At 39.1% G+C, this 21,716-nt stretch overlaps 1 protein-coding gene across 4 annotated transcripts in view; it reads right to left on the bottom strand.

Annotated features, from left to right (window-relative positions):
* Positions 1 to 21,716, bottom strand: part of VWF (von Willebrand factor) — a 115,122-nt gene that overhangs the window by 48,235 nt on the left and 45,171 nt on the right. For all 4 annotated transcript variants that reach the window (XM_065742304.1, XM_065742308.1, XM_065742307.1 and 1 more), the window contains 7 exons: positions 17,536 to 17,639; positions 8,274 to 8,412; positions 6,447 to 6,581; positions 3,058 to 3,204; positions 2,485 to 2,625; positions 978 to 1,097; positions 223 to 379 (listed from right to left, as the gene is read on the bottom strand). In XM_065742304.1, coding sequence (XP_065598376.1) covers positions 223 to 379; positions 978 to 1,097; positions 2,485 to 2,625; positions 3,058 to 3,204; positions 6,447 to 6,581; positions 8,274 to 8,412; positions 17,536 to 17,639 — 943 coding nt within the window. The remainder of the gene's footprint in view (positions 1 to 222; positions 380 to 977; positions 1,098 to 2,484; positions 2,626 to 3,057; positions 3,205 to 6,446; positions 6,582 to 8,273; positions 8,413 to 17,535; positions 17,640 to 21,716) is intronic.

Genomic DNA, 21,716 nt, shown 5'->3' with positions numbered 1-21,716 from the left:
GAGGGAATTGCTTTTCAAAATAAGTAGAAAAAGGAAGGGAAAAATCACCGTGAGTTGTTAGGTTAGTCCCATTATAGTGAATTCTCTGGACATAAGAGGAAACAGAACTAGATAAGAATAGTCTAGGCGAGCCAATGGCTTCTTGATTAAGAACTTGAAACTTTTTCATTTACTCCCCAGCCAAAATCATTTCCAATTCTTTCCCTTCTACCTCATACTTACGGCACAAATCTGGTGATCTCCAGTGAATAATGACACCCTTTTGTGCACAGACATGTGCATAGGCTGCTATAGCATCACAGAAGCAAGCGCAGTCCCCAATAGATTCACAAGCACAAGTGTCATACATGCAAATATCTATGTAGGGCTCAGGATTCACCTGAAAAAGACAAATTTAGGGTACAGTATACGAAATCACCTTAACCTAGACATATTTAACATCCAGATGGTTTGGCTGTTCCACTCACCAAGAGCTGAGATGTTACATAAATAGCTGCAGATCCTTCTGCTGATGACAACAAGAATTCAAATAGGGCCACATTCACAGTTACAGGCACTGTGGTTTATTGTCTCTCCTTACAACTACCTAAGTGGATCAGCTTTATAAATCTTGAGCTCTAGTAACAAACTTTCTTGTGCAGTTTGAGTAGTATGAAGTTTGAATTGCATTATATTATGTTAACTTTTCCTCCACCCTTCCCTCCCAGAACATCAACCCCTTTACTACAATTAATGCATCAGTCCAGTGTTTAGGGTAAATTTTTCCTCAAGCACTTCTTTTTCCAAGGTTTTCCACTAATCTTGCATTTTCCCATGAATTCTCAGCTACAGATAGGGTCAGAGATGAGAATACCAATTAGGCATTCTCCATTTTCCATGTGCTGGAAGAACAACTGTACTGTCTCCCTCAGCTGTAATAACTATCAGTACAGGTCACGAAGAACTGAGAAATGAGAAATGTATAACACAATACTTACAAGTTTTTTGCATTCTTCAAACAGATCCTCAGACAGAATGTTGCATGATGTTTCTACCATCATCTGCTTCAATACATTGTCATTGCACAGTGGAGACACCAGGGCATGCTCCCAGTTGATCTTAACATTTTAAGAGACATGCACGCATTGCATTAGCGCAATGTCATTGCACAGTGGAGACACCATGGCATGTTCCCAGTTGTTCTTAACATTTTAAGAGACGCACATCGCGTTAGCCTTTCTTTCAGAACCTCAGGGCTCTTCAAACTGAAGAGGTTTACTTGTATTTGATATTTTTCAGAATAAATAAACAAAATAATAAATAAATAAATAAATAAACAAAATAAATTTGAAGAATTTAAAGCAGACTAGGTCACCTCCCACATTTTCTCCAGCTCTTGTATGCTTCAGTCTTAACAAATATATATAATCTTAGTGCTTACTATACCAAACATCTTACTATACCAAACATCTGCCCTGAAAAACAATCATTCACAGCTCTCCAGAAGGCCTGAGTGACTCACAAGTAAGAGCACTCTTCAGTAGACAATAACCAAGGTCACAAAAAGCCTCAGAAGTCTCAATTTTAATATAGCTAAGAACTAGAAGCACAAATATTGACATGATATTTATCACAGTGATGTACTGTAGATTCTATCCTGCATGTCTCATTACAATAATTTCTCCTGTTCTCCAATCAAGTCATTTTTATATTCATCATTTGAATACTGAAGCTATGTCACTGCATATAAAACTAACTCAAAATTCAATGTGATCAAAAACAAATATTTCATTTTGTTTTCTAGTTATTTAAGTATTTTTAGGAAAGGTCTAAAAAAGGCCTTTTCTTCCTCTTTTGAAATATAGGCCAGTTTTTGAGACAAAGTTTTCAGCCTTAAAGGCATCATGTGAATGAAAAAAATCATTTCTAAAACCTCAAAAAAGTTGTCTTCAAGTTGTTTCAAAAATTTTGGGTTTGGAAATACTTTAGGTCATTATTATTTGTGAACTTGAGACATATGTATTATTCAGTTTATTCATTTCAAAACTCAGCTTTTGGAAAAGAAGTGCACTTTCATATGTAGCATAACTAGTATGCTCTGAAATCACATCCAGGACCATGACTTTCTGGAGCAGTTAAGCTTCTCAAAATCCAGAAGAGGTGATAACATGGCCAAAAGTTCTTACATTCATTCTTGTACTTTATTTCTGTTCACGTCTCTCTAATCTGAAAGTAATAACAGAATGATCTCTAAATAACATCAAAAATCATACAAAATGAAATAAATCTGTGCACTGAGCTGTTCATAAATGGTGAACTAAGATTTAGGACACAGAAGTTTGGATGGAAAAATATGAAATATTTTATCAGATTTCAAAAAAGAAAATTATTGGAAAAAAATCATAGGAGTTCTTTTTTATTATTTGTTTTGTTTCTTTTTTTTTCTTTCAGAGCTCTTTAATCATACCTAAGTGATTAATTAGTTTTCAGTTTATTCACAATCACCTTTTCGACATCAGCACAGTGTGCATTAACTTTCCAAGAGTTTCCAAAGTCAACTGGATCTACTTCAAGATGTTCATTGCTGCTCGTCAAATCATTGTTTTGGATTCCATCGAAATTCCCGCAAAGACCGCACACTCGATCCTTGCAGGGAAAGAAACACACAATACATAAATAATACCACTATAGGCTGGTTCAGAGTTCTATTTAAAATTCTTTTCAAATTAGTGCACTAAATGGGAATGAGTCTAAAAAACTGAATTATCACTGGCCTTTTCAAATTCGCAAAAATATACCAAGTCTGTCATGCAGGATGCTTAGTTCCTGTTCTGCTTAGCTGAAGAAATTTTCTCAGTCATAGCTTATCTTCAAAGATAGAGAATTTAGTCTTTACAATTGAAGCACCAGGGAAAGTTAGCAACCGATGTATATTACAAAAAATCTCTTCATATTCAAGCAAGTACTTATACTGCAAGGAAATCTGTCTGCATGTCTTCATTTAAAAATGCTATCAACAAGGGAGGATGTTAAGTGCATTCTTGAGTGAGAGTAAGAATTAAAGCAAAGAACACTTACATTGAAATTGGCTTTTAAGATAACTGAGACTCCCATGGCAAGATCCCATGTCACACTGATGCTTTTGCCCAGTAAAATGATGTAATAACGGCCAGACTTCATGACTTCTAAGTCATTGCTGTCTTTAGGAGATACCTTAATGTTCACCTGAACAAGAAAAACATATTGTATTATCAATTCTTTTTCATGTATGTCATTTTCCCATTAGGACATGCACACAGTGGCATGTTCAAACATGCTGTTTGCCAGTGAACAGATAGCTCATAGACACCACACAGATAATCCAAGAGGGTTTGCAAAACTGCAAATCAACAATGCATGCAGGATCGATTACATGCCTGTCTCTACTTGGAAAAGCTGCTGTGGATAACTTATTTCCTTAAAAGCAAAGCTTCAGAAGAGCAAATTGAGGTGAAAGTATGGTATTTCAATTTCATCACCATTCATCAACTTTGAATGAGGTCATGTCTCATGCATTACTAAGAGAAAAATGAAAGCTGACACACACAAAAAATGATTAGTAGACTGAAACAATGTTTATGACGAGGACAAAGCATATACAGTTAATAAAGAGTTTAATATTTTGTAGATGTTCATTGAATAATTCTATCACACACAGAAGGGAAAGAAAAATTTTGTGCTTCTGAGGCAGGTAGCAAAAAAAAGGCTGGTCTGATATTGATGTAAAGCAAACTGAGATATCCACATTCGTGGGTATGCCAAAGGACATTTCTAAGTCAGGAAGTTGAGTTTTCCATGACCGGTTACACCAAAAGGAAAGGCCCTGACAGGTTCTTTTTAGTGTCTTTTCATTTTTCCACCCCTTTCACTTCGCATGTGTGCCCTTTCTCTCTCTTTTCACCTGGCTGCCAATTCACAGCCTGTAGCTAATGAGATCTTGAGACATCATTTAAATACTTTCATATTTCTATCCCCTTTAAATGTGGTTTAAAGAATGATGAAGAACCAATTATCTGCTCATTCCTTCTACCTTCCCAGTGGGATGGAAGAGAGAATCAAAAGGGAAAAAAACCAAAGTAGAACTCAAGGGTTGAAATAAAACTAAGATAATAATATGATGTGTGTATATTTGAATTTATGTATCAAGTAAAGCACAAGCAACTGCTCATTATCCACTGACTGATGCCCAGATCGCTAAAATGACTATTGGCCTCTTTGCAAATGCATATTGACAAGAAACTGTCAGATGCAGTTTTAGTTTTTGTGAGTAGAACATTTAGCGTAGTTGGCAGGATACCAGGGGAAGTATCCAGAACTCAGACAGAAATGGCATTCTTAAAGAGTATTCCTCAATGATTTGGATGGGAATATCTAAATCCCTTGAAAAGGAATTACCTTGGACACATCCCAGGGTATCTAGCATCTCTCCACATTCTGCTGCATAACTAGTAGAAAAATGGTGACCATTTACAGGGCATCCCCAAGTCACCATCTTGCATGGCTGAATTTCTTGAAAATTTGGGAAATTGTATTTTGACTACTAAGGAAAAACAGCTTGCTGCATCACCTATGGCATTGTATTCCACCAAATATGCTGAAGAAGACTTAAGGAAGGTAAATGAAATGCTGTTCACAGCAGTAAAACAAGTAGAGCTTGTTTGCAGGACAAAATGTGCATACAAGTAGGAATATACCAGTAAAGAAAATAAGAAAATAATATAGTCTTAAAAGAGAATTGGAATCCAGAGCAATTGGAACCTAGGTATATAAATGGACCAAAAAAATAAGAATAAAATAGAAAATGCTTTGATGAATTTGAATCCATTTATGTAACTTCAAGAAACTTTGCAAATGTCAAGTTCACTTGCTTCACAAGTGCAGCCAGTACAGTAATATGTAGATATTTCCATAAAAACCCATTTAATTCAAAACTAGAAGGTGCACTCAATATCATCTTAAAACAATATAATTTGGAAAAGTTTTAATGGTAAACTGGAAAAACAAAGACTTGATTCTATTGCTTGCTTCTAAGAATTGTTGTGGAAAGAGAGTGCAGAAAGGTACCAGTGGGTGAGAATTTGCCTAATGCTCTTTAAAATTTTTTCCTTAATCCTTCCTCTTGCTACTGTTCTTTCTAAGAAAACCTTCCCTTGTCATTACACTGAGCCTTGCTCTCACTAGGAAGACAGCTTAAAAAATCAGACAAGGTTGTATGGATCACCATTTTATAATATTCCTCGCAAGTACTTGCTTCCATGGTTCTTCCATGTTCCTGCTGGAAGTTACCAGTGGCCTGATTTCCGTCTCTTATATTCTCTGGCCCTTATTTAGTTGTCCAAATGGAATCATAACTTCTGAAAAATCTATCTCCTAGAGCAGTTCTTGGACTACATCTGATTTTTCAGACTGAGCCCTGCACTGATGTATGTCCTCATTCAGGTAGGAGATTCTTTAGGTAGTAGAAATAAAGAATTGGTTGGACAACAAAATCTGAATGATCTGTGTACATTCCTCTAGCATCCAAAAGTCTATGCAGATCACCTGCTGTTAAGAGACACTGACATTGTTAAATATGATAATGGTTTCTGCGGCACTCAGCTATTTATAGGCAATTTGCAGACTATGCAAAACCTTGTTTAACTTTGCTAAGTCAACTCAAGGAAAAGGTAGAGAGGTTTCATATTTCACTGGGAACATTTTTGCAGCTTTTTGGTCCAAATGCTAGTTGAAAGCACAGTACTACTGAAAACTGAACAATTAAAACATTGTAATACACTGTAGTTCTGTTAGGATGGAGATAGTCTTAACTCCTACAGAGTCCAAGACAAAGAGCTGAAATCCACATTTTAGAAAGCTTGTTTCCTCTCATGGAGTGGCCTGAGAGATGAAAGTGATTCCTCACTGTTTCTTACTAGAAGAAGGGAGAGTGGGGAGAGAATTTCATTTTTCTCAGTTTTCCATCAGACAGTTTTACAAGGATAGTTTCATAGCCTAAATGTTTCAGCTGTGATTTCTTTCTTTCCTATGTGTTATGTACTTCAGATGGCTATATATATATGAATATATCTGGATATATATCTAAAGTTTTACTAATTATATAACAGTCACTACTTAGCTCTTCCTTACGTTTATGCTTGAAATGGGCTTAGGTCTCTCTTATTTAAAAAGAGTTTTCTTCATATGAGTTGCACTGAAGATCATTTTAAAGTGAGATCTTATCACCACCATGCAGAAATGTCAAAATGGCAAGCAAAAAGGCTAATTATTGGAATATAATTATTATAATCCTATTAGTCTGTTCTATAATCTTGCTAATCTGTTCGCTATGATATAGTTTTCAAGAGCATGAGATTATGCATATCAAAAGTTACCAAACATCCCAAAATTATAATGAACTCTTCAGAAAAGGGAAAGAGAAGCTTACGTACATTTCCATTAAGCATCTCTATTTCTCCATTTTTATATAAAATTATAACCCTTTTGGTGCACTTTTCACCAGTGAAGCTGCACCCTTCATTTGAAATCAGTATCCGGAATGTCCCAGAATTATTCTTGCAGAAATCCTATCAGACGAAAATAAATGTCATCAATATGGGCATTTTATAAACACATACAGATGTCTGGAGAAAAAATAAAAGTCTCAAATATGACAGCTACGCTGAAAGTAATGCCTCCAATATATTATTTTGACCCACGATATCAGAGGTGGGTGTTCATGGTACAGCAGTAGAGGTTGAAGTTTCCCACCAGTATTCCATTACATTTTGTTGCCATGTGACAGATGGCAGAAAAGGGCAGTCTGACAAAATAGCACCTGAAATGGACTGAAGCAAAGGTGTGGAACTGAATTCCCCCATCAGGAAAAAAATTCACCCATTGACATTCATCAACACTTGCATTCATCAACATCAACATTTTGTGGAGACCAAACAGAATATGAGAGCACAGTGAAGCAGTGGGTGCTTTGTTTCAGCCATGGCAATAACAAGGCTGTGTCACCTCTGCAGGTGCAGACTTTTGCAAGTGTGGTTTGCAGGCTCTTGTTCATCATGATGAAATGCATAACAGCAGTGGGCATGTTGAGAAATAGCTTTTTGTAGCTGAGAATTTGCTCTATAGTATAATGGTTCTTTGTATCTGTTGTAGCTTCTATGGAGATAAATAGGAGGCACTAGTTTCAGAGCAATCTACATAATACTCAATAGTAATCTATGTTGCAAATAAAACATATGTTGATGTGAATTTTTCCTATGTTGTTTTACTTATCTGCTATCATTGAGGTTTTGGTCCACCTATTCAAGAATGAGGCACACTTCATCAATGGTATTTTAAATAGTCTTGTAGCAGTGTATATATTATCGTACACAAGATAATAATAATACTGAGCTCATATTAGTGTCAGGACCATCAGCTCTCTATGGTAACACAGCTGGTATCAAGATGGAAACATACTTCAAAGTCAGAGACACATAGATCACACTTTCCTGTCCAAGGATTGCAAGGAGAATGGTACTTCATGAAAAGTCTCTTTGGGGAAAATCTATGAAACAGGGCAGTTTGCAGACTGCCAAAGGCTATTATGTCAATTAGTAGCAGATCAATGTATTTTAGACCAAATTTTAAAATAAATTCTTCTTTTGAACACAGACTTTTAAATACATAATAATTTGCATTTGTAATTGTCTTAATCTCACTTAACTCTCCTAATTTCTGACTGATGTTAGTGTGCTATGTATTTATTCACCCTTTCACTTTGCTGTGAGGAAAATGAGTATTGTCAGTTTACTCCAATTTTGTGTATGAAACACGACAGTGATATTCTCAAAGTGAATGAGCAGAGTCTGTGCTTTGGAAATATTTACAGAGCATTCACTAAAAACTCATCTCACTCATTCTGAAAAAGTCTGACACAGGGAGTCAGCACTAGAGGATGAGGATATTACTGGAAAGGGACTAATGGACATCTAAAACTTGTCACTAGAAATGAGATGTTGACAGCTCCTACATAACACACTGCAGTCACATTTAATGACTGCCAACTAGATATACCATGACCTACTTCACTTCTCTATTATGTAATGTAGTCTTCTAATTTCTCAAGGTATTTTTGAAGCCACTGATAAACTATGCACCCCTCTGCCATGCATCTGGCTTAGTGATCAAGAATATTTTACTGTGGCTTATGCAAATGATAGATTTCTCTGGTGTAACACAGAAGTATTATGAGATGGGTTAGGCATTTGACATACTCTTACCTGAACTAATACATACTGACATTCTCCTGGAAACTTGTATTTCATTCCATCAAATGTCAAATAATGAGCTGTACCAATAACAGTGCATGTACCATCACAGATATTTTTGGTGCATTCCCACTTTCGACCACGACACACACTGTAACAGAGAAAAATGTGTGACAAATATCTCTAGTATATATATCATTATTTGTGATGTATAAAATAAAAGAAAAGAATGTAAAGTGCTTGAAGAAAAGTGAGACAGCAAAAATATCTCCCTCCCGAAGCTCTTGAACTGATGATTTTTGAAATGACACACAAGAAATGATGGAAAATAACCTTTTACCATCTGAAAGAACTTTTAGTTGTCATAACACTGATAATGTGTTGAATGGCACCCAAAGATTTTGGAGGCCCTCAGTTCAATGTATTTTAAAAATTATTTGTTCTTCAGCATAACGTATGTCCAGAAATTTTTCATAATGATCTATTTTTCAAGTTCTTCAAATCAAAATATTTTAAAATAAAGGAACTTAGGTGCCAAATAATTAAGGGAGGAAAATGGATTTTGAACCTCTGTACATCTGTCAAGTATTGTCTAGTCTACTTTCATGTGACTCAGCAGAGAGACCTCTGCTCTGAGCCCAAGACTTTTCTACTGGCTGAATTATGTCACCCATTAAGATACTTGAAAAAGTATCTTGAAAAAAAAGATTGGAGTCCAAGTATTATGAGCTACAGTGTCAACGATTAAATTTTGCAATAAGTAGTCTGTGCTTACTAAAAGCTGCTAGTTCTGTTTGTCTTTCTTTGCTATCAGCTTTCTTTAAATCTGAAATGAAGTGAGGTATCTATGACCTATCCACAATAAGAAGCACATACAAAAAGGCTTTGTGAACAGAATAACTTTCTCTCTTATTCTGTGTTTTCACAGTGGAAGTAATAATCATAGTATCATATAATTGGTCAGGTTGGAAAAGACCTTCAAGAAGACTTAAGTCCAACAGCAATCAAACCATTCTACCTTAACTCTAACAACCCACCACTACGTCATGTCCCTGAGCACCATATCCAGGCGGTTTTTAAACATGTTCAGGGATGGTGACTCAACCACCTCAACCCTTGGGAGCCTATTCCAGTGCTTAGTAACCCTTCAAGTAAAGAAGTTTCTGTAAAAAAAAACCTGCATCCTTGTATCCAACCTAAACCTCCCCTGGTGCAACTTGAGGCCATTTCCCCTTGTCCTGTCACTTGTCACCACTGAGACAAGACCAACCCCACTCTCACTGCAATCACCTTTCAGGTATTTAAGGAGAGCAATAAGGTCCCTCCTCAGCCTCTCTTCCCCTGTTGTAGTTTTGTGGTATTGTGGTTTTGATGCCGGTATCCCACATCAGAACATCATGCAGGCAGAGTTAATGCTGTTGGGGAGCAGCAGAGGGGCAGAGCTCCGCACCGGACACCAGGCCACTGGCAGTGCTTTTTTTTTTTTTCTTTCCTTTCTCTCTCCCTTCACGGATTCCCTTGGGTCACTGTCACGGATAACACCGTGACAATTATTGGTGGAGGATGCGGACAATGCAGTATTTGTAAAATTGGTGCTAAGTGGACTAAGGGTTTTCATGTAACTTAGAGCATGCTGGTGTCTTCTTAATTTCCTCATGTTCAGCACTGGAGTCATATCTGCATATAGCTACTTTAGTGTGCTGATGGGGTTACCTGCCTCCTGCCTAAAAACCCTGGCTAATGTGACAGATTATACAGCATTTGGATTGGTTTCCAGGTACTCTTTTCAGGTCTTTACCTATATTCAGGATGCCAGCCTGGCAAATGTGTTATCCGTTTTTTGTGCATGCACTCTCTGCAAGACTAATTTACATAATATGGAGGAATCCTTCTTCAAAAACAGAGTGTTGAATGGTAGGGAAGGTGGAAAAAAATAGGAAAGAAATTAGAAGCTTGGGGACCCCCGGTGTTATGTGATTTTGAACTTGAGCACTTGTGGGATCCTGAGAAATTCAGTGAGTGTTTAAGTAAGGAGTCATGTGACTAAGGAAGATCTGAGAAGGAACGGATTATCTGGGGTTTGGCTTGTGCTTATCGAGATATAATTGATATTCTGGAAAGAAATGGTTTCCAAACAGAGGTCCAAAACAAAAATGGAAACCTCGAAGTTAGACCTGACCAATCACAGGAAGCACCGGCATCAATGTCAGTTGATTCTTGTTGTGTCTTTGGCCACAGAGTGCAGACCACAGTTTGCTTTCACCTGGAGGGGTGTTCAGTATACCTGGAACCGTTCGCCCCAGGGGTGGAAACACAGCCCAACCATTTGCCGTGGGTTGATTCAAACCACACTGGAACAGGGCGGGGCACCTGAGCATCTCCAGTACATTGATGACATTGCTATGTGGGGTGATACAGCAGAGGAAGTTTTTAAAAAAGGAGAGCGAATAATCCAAATTCTTCTGGGTGCTGGTTTTGCTATTAAATGGAACAAAGTGAAGGGACCTGCCCAAAAAATTCAGTTCCTAGGAGTAAAATGGCAAGATGGGCATCGTCACATTCCAGGAGATGAGGTTGACAAAATCACCAGTATGTCACCACGCACTAGCAAGAAAGAGACACAGTCTTTTCTAGGTGTAGTAGGTTTTTGGAGAATGCACATCCCAAACGACAGCCTCATAGTAAGCCTCCTCTATCAGGTGACCCAAAAAAAGAATAATTTTGCATGGGGTCCTGAACAGCAGCAGGCCTTTGAGCAAATTAAGCAGGAGATAGCCCGTGCTGTGGCCCTGGGGCCAGTACGGATGGGACAGGATGTAGAAAACATCCTCTACACTGCTGCTGGAGAGAAAGGTCCCACTTGGAGTCTGTGGCAAAGAGCCTCTGGGGAGACCCGAGGCCGACCCCTTGGATTTTGGAGCAGAGCATACAGGGGTACAGAGGAGTGCTACACTCCAACTGAGAAGGAGATTTTGGCAGCATACGAGGGGGTTTGGGCTGCCTCTGAAGTAATTGACACTGAGACGCAGCTCTTCCTGGCACCTCAATTGCCAGTACTGAACTGGATGTTCAAAGGAAATATTCCCTCCACCCATCATGCTACCCATGCCACCTGGAGTAAGTGGATTGCACTGATTACACAACGAGCTCGGATGGGAAACCTCAGCTGTCCAGGAATCCTGGAGGTGATCATGGACTGGCCTGAAGGCAAGAAATTTAGAACATCACCATCAGTGGAGGTACCACGTGCTAAAGAGGCCCCACCATATAATGAACTAACAGAAAATGAAAAGACATATGCCGTTTTCACTGATGGGTATTGTTGGTGAAGCATTGCAGATTCCCATATTGTTGGGAAGCATTGCAGATGGAAGGCTGCTGTGTGGAGCTCCACACGACGGGTTGCAGAGGCCACTAAAGGAGAAGGAGAGTCAAGCCAATTTACAGAGGTAAAGGCTGTCCAGCTGGCCTTAGATGTGGCTGAATGGGAGAGGTGGCCAATGCTGTATCTTTACACCAACTCTTGGATGGTGGCAAATACTTTACGGGGATGGTTGCAGTAATGGGAACAAAACAACTGGCAATGGAAGGGTAAACCTATCTGGGCTGCTGAACTGTGGAAAGACATTGCTGCCCGAACAAAAAAGTTGGGTGTAAAGGTGCGTCACTTTTTTGCTCATGTACCCAAGAATCGAACTACTGAAGAGCAGAAAAATAACCATCAGGTAGATCAAGCTGACAAAATTGAGGTTGCTCAGATAGATTTGGACTGGCAGAAGAAAGGAGAGTTATTTTTAGCTTGGTTGGGCCCATGAGACCTCAGGTCATCAAGGAAGGGATGCAACCTATAAGTGGGCTAGAGACCGAGGGGTGGACTTAACTATGGACACCATTGCACAGGTTATCCACGACTGTGACGCATGTGCCATAATTAAACAGGCCAAGAGGATGAAACCTCTTTGGGGGGAAGGGCGATGGCAAAAGTATTATTATTGGGAGGTGTGGAAGGTTGATTATATCACCTTGCCACGAACTCGCGATGGTAAGCTTTATGTGCTTACCATGGTGGAGGCGACCTCCAGGTGGCTTGAAACATACGCAGTACCCCATACTACCGCCTGAAACACCATCTTAGGCTTAGAGAAGCAAATCCTGTGGCAACATGGAACCCCAGAACGAACTGAGTCAGATAATGGGACTCGTTTCAGAAATTCACTTGTGGATATTTGGGCCAAAGAACATGGCATTGAATGGATCTACCATATCCCCTACCATGCACCAGCTGCTGGTAAGACTGAGCGCTACAATGGGTTGTTAAAAACCGTGTTGAAAGCAATGGGTGGCGGGACATTTAAGCACTGGGAGAAAAATCGGGCAGACACTACCTGATTGGTCAACACTAGGGGATCAGTCAATTGAGATGGTCCTACACAATCCAGCTCTCCACAGACCATAAGGTCCATGTGGTACATGTAAGGAGCATATTGGGAAAAGTGGTGTGGGTCCTTCCAGCCTGTGGAAAGAGCAAACACCTCTGTGGAACCGTTTTTGCACAGGGACCTGGGTGCACCTGGTGGGTAATGGATAAAAATAGGGACGTCCTCTGTGTACCACAGGGAATTTTATGCTGGGGGAGTGCAGTCTGTGATTCCATCTACGTATATGTATAGATATGTTTGTATGTAATTTATGTTATTACTGTTTTGGTTCGCTATAGATATGTGTTAAGCATGATGTGATGATGTGGAGTAAGGGGTGGAATGTTGTGGTTTTGTGTTTTTGATGCCGGTATTCCACGTCAGAACATCACGCAGGCAGTTAAGGAGTTAACGCTGTTGGGAGCAGCAGAGGGGCGGAGTTCTGCACCGGACACCAGGCGGCGCTCTGCCAGGGCGCGCTCTCTCGGCTGCTGTGGAAATTCAGCGCGTGTGCTTCCCCTGCAGTTCCTCCCTAACGTAAGCTTTTGGTTTGGAAACTGTCTCTCAGTTGTTCAATTTTATTAGATTTAGTGCAGTTACCGTTCCTTCTCAAATCGTCCCGTTGTTTTTATTTTGTAGACCCATCTATTCCTTCTGTTTCCCTCTCCCCTCCCGGAGCGCACGGCTTTGCGCGGGCGGCCGCGTGGCTACTGACGGTGCCGGTTTTTTTTTCTTTCCTTTCTCTCTCTCTTCTCGGTTTCCCTTGGGTCACTGTCACGGATAACACCGTGACATCCCCAGACTAAACAACCCCAGTTCCTTCAATCAAACCTCATAGAACGCATTCCCAAGCCCTTCACAAGCCTTGTTGCCCTTCTTTGGACCTTCTCCAGCACCTCAGTGTCCTTTCTGTATTGATGTGCCCAAAAATGAACGCGGTACTCAAGATGGAGCCTCACCAGTGCCAAGTACAGGAGGAAGTTTACCTCCCTAGTCCTGCTCACTACACCATTCCTGATGATGTTATAACCTAACTCATCTCTAAATTATCAAACTTCCTTGCTGGAAAGTTTTAGACAGAAGGTGCACAACTGTACATTATTAACTCTCTCTGTTATTCAACTGTATATTATATGCTATTGTTAATGCTCTCATATAATAGAATTTTTTTCTGTTCTGACTATCTCACATACAGAATTGCTATGTCTAATGCTTTTCTTGATCTGTTTAACATCAAGCCAGGCATCATCTGAATTAAAATAGACACCAAGAAATCTTTTCCCTAGTACATCAAAGTAGCACATTTTTTGAAAAATGAATAAATATTATTCCCAGTACTCAAAATGAAATACAAGGATAAAAAAAGTCTCTATGTATATTTTTCTTGTTGGCTATTTTTGGGTTCATTGGTTATAGTTTGGGGAGAGGGAAGTTGTTTCAATTTTTTACTTCTGGCATTCTCCTCGCAAATCATCAGCTGCAGGTCTGAGGAACTATTGCATTTTTCTATGCTGCTGTCCATGCTTAGGTACATCTCCAGCAGATCCCTCCTTGGCTTCAGCCTTGAGATAGCTCCATGCCTGGACTATTGAAATCCTTACCCAAATAGTCTTTTGTTATGCTGTCATGCACCAAAAGATCACCTCACTCATCAGCATAATGTAACATTCGGTTACATTAAGTGTAGAAATAGTGCATTAACATGTTCAACACCTAAAGAATGTGGGGTTTTTTTTTGTTTTTGTTTTGTTTTTACAAGCTGCACATAGGAATACATGTGTTTTGAATTTCTGCATTGTAAAGAGAGGCCTGAACAGAGCCTGCTGGAATTTTCCATAACACCCTTAGTACTTTATTTTAGATATCCTGCTCTGCTTACAATATCCTCTTAGAAAAACGGGGGCCAATGTAATAAAATAGGAGGCATTACTTCCCAGGCATCCCTTGTATATGATTGCAGATGGGCACTATCACTGCCTTGGGGATTTTCTAATCAAGATCTGTGAGGGCAGGGAAAAGGGAATTCTATCCCTACTTTACAATGGTGAAAGCTGTGGGATACGAATTCTAATGTACTTTTTCAGGATCAAATAGCTAACAAAGCCGAAAACAGTTACAGAACTAAGGGATTACTTTGGGACAATGGAGAATGTAATCTGAGAATAATTGTTTAATCTTGATACCATTTCACATCATAATAAAAACTGTGCAGTAGATTTTTCTTCAAAGAGTGAAATTTCTGTAACATGAAGCCTATTACATCCTCTGCTATTAAATTTAAAAGGTAGAGTAAGACCAAGATTTCATATGTATGTACAAAGACAGATTACAAAGTATATGGCTTATCAAAATTTAGATTAGCAAATTGCTTCTGTGTTCTGTTTCATAAACATTATTCCAAAAATTTTAGTGAGTTCTACAACACTTAGTATAACAAATTTTGCTACTAGTCGAGACTTGGAGATATTTAATTCTTCATGAATTAAGGTCTCCCATATATCAAGTCAAGTCAGAGGTGTCAGATTTGGCATTTACATTTGTCTCATATATTATGTTTGCAGGTATTCACATCTGGCTAAGAACAAGTGAGAATAAGAACTACTGCTACAGCAGTACATAAAGGAAGAAAAAAATAAATACAGAAAAGGAAGATCTGAGCTACAAATTGCAAACTTCCAATTCTTATTAATTCTCAAATAAATAGTAATTTCCTATATCACTTTCTAAATGACATTTGATTTGATATTTACCGAGAACTATCATGAAGCTTTCCAAAGTTATACAGTACAAGGAGCTATACTCTCCCTTACTGAAATAAATTTATTTTCCAATTTTATTTCCATATTCAAGAAAAATACCTAAAATAAGATTATGTTGATTTATTGTCAGAAAGGAAAAGTACAATTTCTAACATTTTCTTCATGTTGATATTGAAAAAAAAAAAAACCTCTGAGAAGAAATGTCACTTATAACATCACTGACAGAAATAAAAGGACAGAAGAATAAAGCAACAAGGCTACGACTATTTTAAGACTGAGTACCTTAGGAATGACTGGAAGTAAAAGACTGTGCATGGTTATTGTAACAAATTGCAAATTTCACAACAAATGAGGAGTTTCACACCTTATTTTTTCAATAAAATTGTTATTGTATCAGTTTTTCAGCTGAGTCACTTTTGCGCACTTGCAATGTAAGCATACTTATGTATGTATATCTGTACACAGATCTCAACTTCTCCATCTTCCTCCCATGAAATACAGTTTTCTCCAGGTCTAATTATACTAGAGAAACAAAGGAACTATTTCTATATAAAACCATGAAAACTTGTACCCAAATCTGGTTATGATTAATCACACGAACCATTTTTAATGCAACATTTGAAATTACTGTTGTTGAAAGATCAATGCACCAATCAAAGGAATCAATCAAATCAATCAAAGGAAAAAAAAAACAATACAAATGACTCATTAATGGTGCTTATTTGCTAATCCAGCTCCATGGATTTGTACAATGGATAGTGGAAACACAGCTCCCAGAGGTGCCACAGAGCTGAACACATGTATTTTGGGTAAGATGTATATGAACAACTGAAATCCAAAGAGAACATTACTGGTGGCTGGTTGCTGTGCACCTTGGATATCTTGGAGCTCCATGAGGTGGTGCTGTTCTTTTCACAAGTATGCATGGAGGGCAAAAACACCCCTCCAAAACAGTGATTGTGCTGTGCAAGCGTAAGCCAAAAGATGTCCTGTAGGCAAATAAAGTATACCTTTCCTGAGGCTCCTCTTTAACATTTACATCTATAACCTGTGAGTTTCAGTCATATTATAGTTTGCATATCATGGCATTTCTGCTGATATATTCTTCTGGCTGAAAAGAACTGATCTGTAGGATTCTATGGAAAGCATGGCAAAAGAGCATAACAACAAAATGCAGGCTTTGTTCCTTCTCTACAGAGCAGCTTTTATATTGATTACTGTGTTGCAAGACCAACCAGCAAACCTCTACCTACTGCCTATAGAGGACCTACACAGACATGTAGGCCACTTATTTGTAAAGCACCATATGCAATTTGGCAGATATTGCACTGATCTTTATGCCACATGGAAAAGGAAGATGTTCTGTGTAACGCATTATTGCACTAAACATCCTGTTTCCAAAAAAAGATTGATCCATTAGTATATATGAAAATAATTTGAATAAATATGAAAATATAGGAAAAATATATACACACACACACACACACACATATATATAGGTTGCTCTGACAGTAATGCGTCTTATTTATTTCCATGGAAACTACAGCAGAAATAAAAAGCACAATAACACTATTTGATAAAGTAAATTATCAGCTACAAAACACTTTTTCAACAATCACCATCATTGGCTATGTATTTTTGTCAACAATGAACAAGAGCCTGCATTCCAGGCTCATAAAAACCTACATAGCAGTCCAGAACATGACTTGTTTTTTCCATTACTGTTGCCCCTGCTAATGCAAACCACTCACTACTTGTTGTGCTAATATCCATTGTTTGGACTCCATAAATGTTCAGCAAGCATCAATGAATTTTAACGGATGCAATTTTTATCACTTTCAGTGACACTCCTTTGCTTCATACGCACTTCCATGTCGAATGTCATTTTGTCAGACTGCTCTTTTGCTGACATCTGCAACATGGCTGCAACATGGCAACAAATGTAATGGAAGGTTCAAGTTCTACTACTATATCACCAACAACCACTTCTGACATTAAGAAACAACATTCATAAAATAGGAGGCATTACTTTCAGAGCAGCCCTCATATTTAAAAATGTATTAGATGTCCTATAGAAAAACAGTTCCATTGGCTCACCAGGTGTTGCAGTCATTAGTCACTGTCTCTCCCTTGGCATATTCTCTTCCATTGTGAAAACACGGGCATCTCTCAGGAGCAACACACTTGCTCTCATGTCGCACCTAAGCAGAACACATTATTAGCATTATGAAAGATAAAGCATTTCTAATATATAATTTTTCACATTAATGTAAGTAGAGCTAAGGATACATAATATCACCGCCTTGTTTCACTGGTTAAACACCAGCATAAACTGCCAGAGGAAAAAATTAAGAGTGCAATCATGATGAAAATTGCAACTTGACCAGAAACAAGATATGGAGCAAGTGAAGATTTTGTGATCACAGACATCCTGTTCCCCTCAATAAGCTCACTTGCCTCTGAAATCTGAAGCAATCATTCAATTTCTTTCAAACATCTCATTGCTACCCACAACACCAGATAACTAAAATAACTGAGTCCATTCAAAATATTATTCCACCCTCATAGGCCCTGTTGCTGAGAAATACAGCATTATATTCTAGCTTTTGATTTTTCACTTTTAGCCTATTAAGGATTAGTTTATCTTTGCATAACAACAAATCATTCTGCTCACAACAAATTAAAAAATAGTCTCCATTTTTTTGTCAGGTTTGTTCTTTTGTTTTTAACTCTCCTTCAATTTTGAAGGCATTCATTTTTAGAGATTATAACAAAATCAAGACTGGCTATGATATCTTTTTTTACCTCAGGGTGGTTCTGTAAAACCAGGGAGCAGTTTGGCTCGTTTCTTGGAATACTGAAATGGAGAGCACTTCCCCTCCCTCTTACTCAAAAGTCACAAAATATCACCTTCCCACTTCAAATTCTTTCTGAAAAATCATTAAAATAGTTCTCTTTTTTTACCATTAAATCTGAGCCAACGAGATCAGTGTACTCTGAATTAAAGTAGAATAGCTCTATCTTACCCTACAGGAACCTGGAACCACCATGGAGAACTACAAATAAAATGGATTTAACATCCCAGATACTCTTCATTCACACATAGCTCTGTGGCTTATGGGGAGCTTTATTATTTCAAATAAACTCATATCAATAGAAGCAAATAGAAATAAATTTTCTATATGATAGAGCTAGGGTTCTGCATCAAACATAATCTACACAACAGACGGGGAAAAAAAATAGGCCAAAGAGGACCACATGTTTCATAGGGCATCCTTCCTGCTGGCATCCAGGAAAAAGTAGTGTATGCCACACTCATGGCTACATTTTTGAATTTTTCAACTGTGTTCATCAGCTCTCACAATAGATCTGAATACAAAATTGAGGATTACGCTTATGTTTAGTAAAAGGAAGTTTACAGTCTCTTCTACTTGCTTCCTACACAGCTCCATTAAGCTAGTCACAACCTGTCCTCACCTCTAAAAACTGAATAGTCTGATATTCATTTGTGATGGAAAAAACAAACAACACTCTCTTAAGTTACAGAGGATCATTCGTTAATTCACTAGCAAAGAGAAGAGACTATGCCTGGATGATGCAGAGAGTGTAGGTAGGGTGTAGAAACTTGGACATACATAATCCAAAGTTGAATATCACCAGAAGGCTAATTACTTCTTTCCCGTAAAATTGATCATACTGGCACCACATCCAGAAGCTAGTAAACCTGGCAGTGCAGTGCCATTTGTGAAAATGGGGTGTGACTGGACCCTGTTCTTACTAATACAGATGGGCTTGTTAGGGAAGTGAAAGTTAAGGGCAGATTGGAATGTAGCTATCACGAGATGGAGTAGTTCAAGATTTTAAGTGGAATAAGCAACCCAAAAAGTAGGATTGCTACCCTGAACTTTAGGAGAGACAACTTCAATCTCTTCCAGGACCTTCTTGGAGCTATCCCATGGACTAGCTATCCCATGGACTATGGCGTTAGAAGGTAAGGGGGGCCTGTCAGCATTTAAACAGTGCTTCTTCCAAGTTCAAGATCAGTGTGTCCCCATGAGTAAGAAATCGGGCAAGAGCAGTAGAAGACCTGCATGGATGAGCAAGAAGCACATGCATAAACTCAAAGGGAAGAAGAAAGTCTATGAAATGCGGAAAAAAGGGTCTGACCACTTGGAAAAAATACAGGAATAAGGAAGGCCAAAGACAACCTGGAATTAGATCTGGCAAAGGAAATAAGGGATAATAAGAAAAGGTTTTTTTTAAGTATGTAAACAGTGGGGAAAAAAAGACTAGGGAAAATGTGCATCCCCTACTAAACGAGGGGAGTTTTTTGCTAATTGTGGATGCCAAGAAGGCAAAAATACTGAACACCTCCTTTGCTTCTGTCCTCACTATGGGAACACCCCCTCAGGGCTCCTGGACCCTGAGGGTAAGTGAGAGGATCTGGGGAGTGGGAGACTTCCCTTTAGTCAGGAAGGAGATGGTCCAAGGGCATCTATGCAACATCAGTGTACATAAATCCATGGGATGCATCCACATTTGTCGAGAGAGTTGACAGATAACAATTGCTGAGCCACTCTCTGTCATCTTTGAGAAGTCTCATAAAATGAGAGAGGTGCCTGAAGACTGGAGAATAGTCAATGTCACTCACTCTAATCTTCAAAAAGTGCAAGAAGGAGTATCTGGGGAACTACAAGCCAGTCAGCTTTATCCCTATCCCTGGAAAGGTGATGGAACAGTTTGTTCTGGATGCTATCTCCAGTCAGCTGGAGGAGAATTATCAGGAGTAGTTTGCGTGGTTCACAAGGGGGAGGTGTGCTCAATCAGCCTGGTAGCCTTCTTTCTGGCTGAGTGAATGTGGGGAGAACAGTGGATGTAGTCTACCTTGATTTCAGCAAGGCATTTGACACTGTCTCCCACAGCATTCTTATAAAAAAAGATGAGGAAGTGCAGAATAGATGAGTGGACAGTGAGGTGGATTGAGAACTGGCTGATTGGCAGATCTGTGGAGGGTGGTGATTGGTGGCACAGAGTCTAGTTGAAGGCCTGTACTTAGATGCTGGGTCTGTTCCTGTTCAACATCTTCATCAATGACCTTGATGAGTGGATAAAGCACATCCTCAGCAAGCTTGTTGATGATTCAAAACTGGGAGGAATGTCTGACATGCTGGAAGACTGTGCTGCCATTCAGCAAGATCTGGACAGGCTGGAGAGCTGGGCAGAAATAAACCAGATGAGGTTTAACAGTAGCAAGTGTAGAGGCTTGAACCTAGGGAGGAATAACCACATGCACCAATACAGGTTGGGGGATGACCTGTTGGAGAGGATCTCTGAGGAGAGGGACCTGGGCGTCCTGGTGGATGACAGGCTGGCCATGAGCCAGCAGTGCACCCTGGTGGCCAAGAAATTGGCATTCTGGGATACATTGAAAAGAACATGGCCAGCATATTGAGGGGGTGATCTTTCCCCTCTGCTCTGCCCTGGTGAGGTCTCACCTGGAGAATTGTGTCCTGTTCTAGGCTTCCCGGTATTAAAAAACAAACAAACAAACAAAAAAACCCCAACAACCCAAACACAAGGAACTCCTCAAAAGAGTGCAGTGGAGGACTACAAATATGTTAAAAGGCCTGGAACACCTCTCATGATGAAAGGATGAGAGACCTGGGTCTGTTCAGCCTTGGAAAAAAAAAAAAAGACTCCTCTGAGATACCTGATCTACATCTGTATGTATATAAGGAGCAGTAGGAAAAAGGACAAGGCTGGATTCTCCTCATTTCCATCCACTTCTATCATATTTATGTTATTCTAGGGGCTGTGCAAATTTAACAGGCAAAGAGGTAACAGGCTGCCTCTAGTTGGTTTAGGAGTACCCATGAAAGGTATCAATCACACAGCCAGTACCATGAAAGAGTAGCTTAACGCAATTCAAAGGCAAAAGCCCTACAGAACATCCCAGAAGTGATCTCCATATCTAGACATTTCTCCCCCAGCTGCTAGCCCTTTTTTAGTCTTTAAGAAGGATAGAGAAGGGTGGAACCCAAGTCTACCTCTTCTAGTCACACAAGTGAATTGTTTGCACCTGTTCTCCCAGTGCTAGTCCACCTCTTCACCAGATGTCCAACCACCGGTTCAGGCCATGACATAAGCTTCCATACAGCACTCAATCCTTAGCTGTCTAGTGAGATCCTAAACATCTCTTCACCTCTCAAATACTGCTGTACAGCAATGAACATTGTTTTTCTTTTGGTCAAAGAAAAATAACAGCGTAGAAGGAAAAG

The sequence above is a fragment of the Cyrtonyx montezumae genome, unplaced genomic scaffold, assembly GCF_038088225.1.
Source record: "Cyrtonyx montezumae isolate F1298 unplaced genomic scaffold, pur_monq_1.0 scaffold_3, whole genome shotgun sequence".
Lineage (NCBI taxonomy): Eukaryota > Metazoa > Chordata > Aves > Galliformes > Odontophoridae > Cyrtonyx > Cyrtonyx montezumae.
This window is presented reverse-complemented; position numbering and strand designations above follow the sequence as displayed.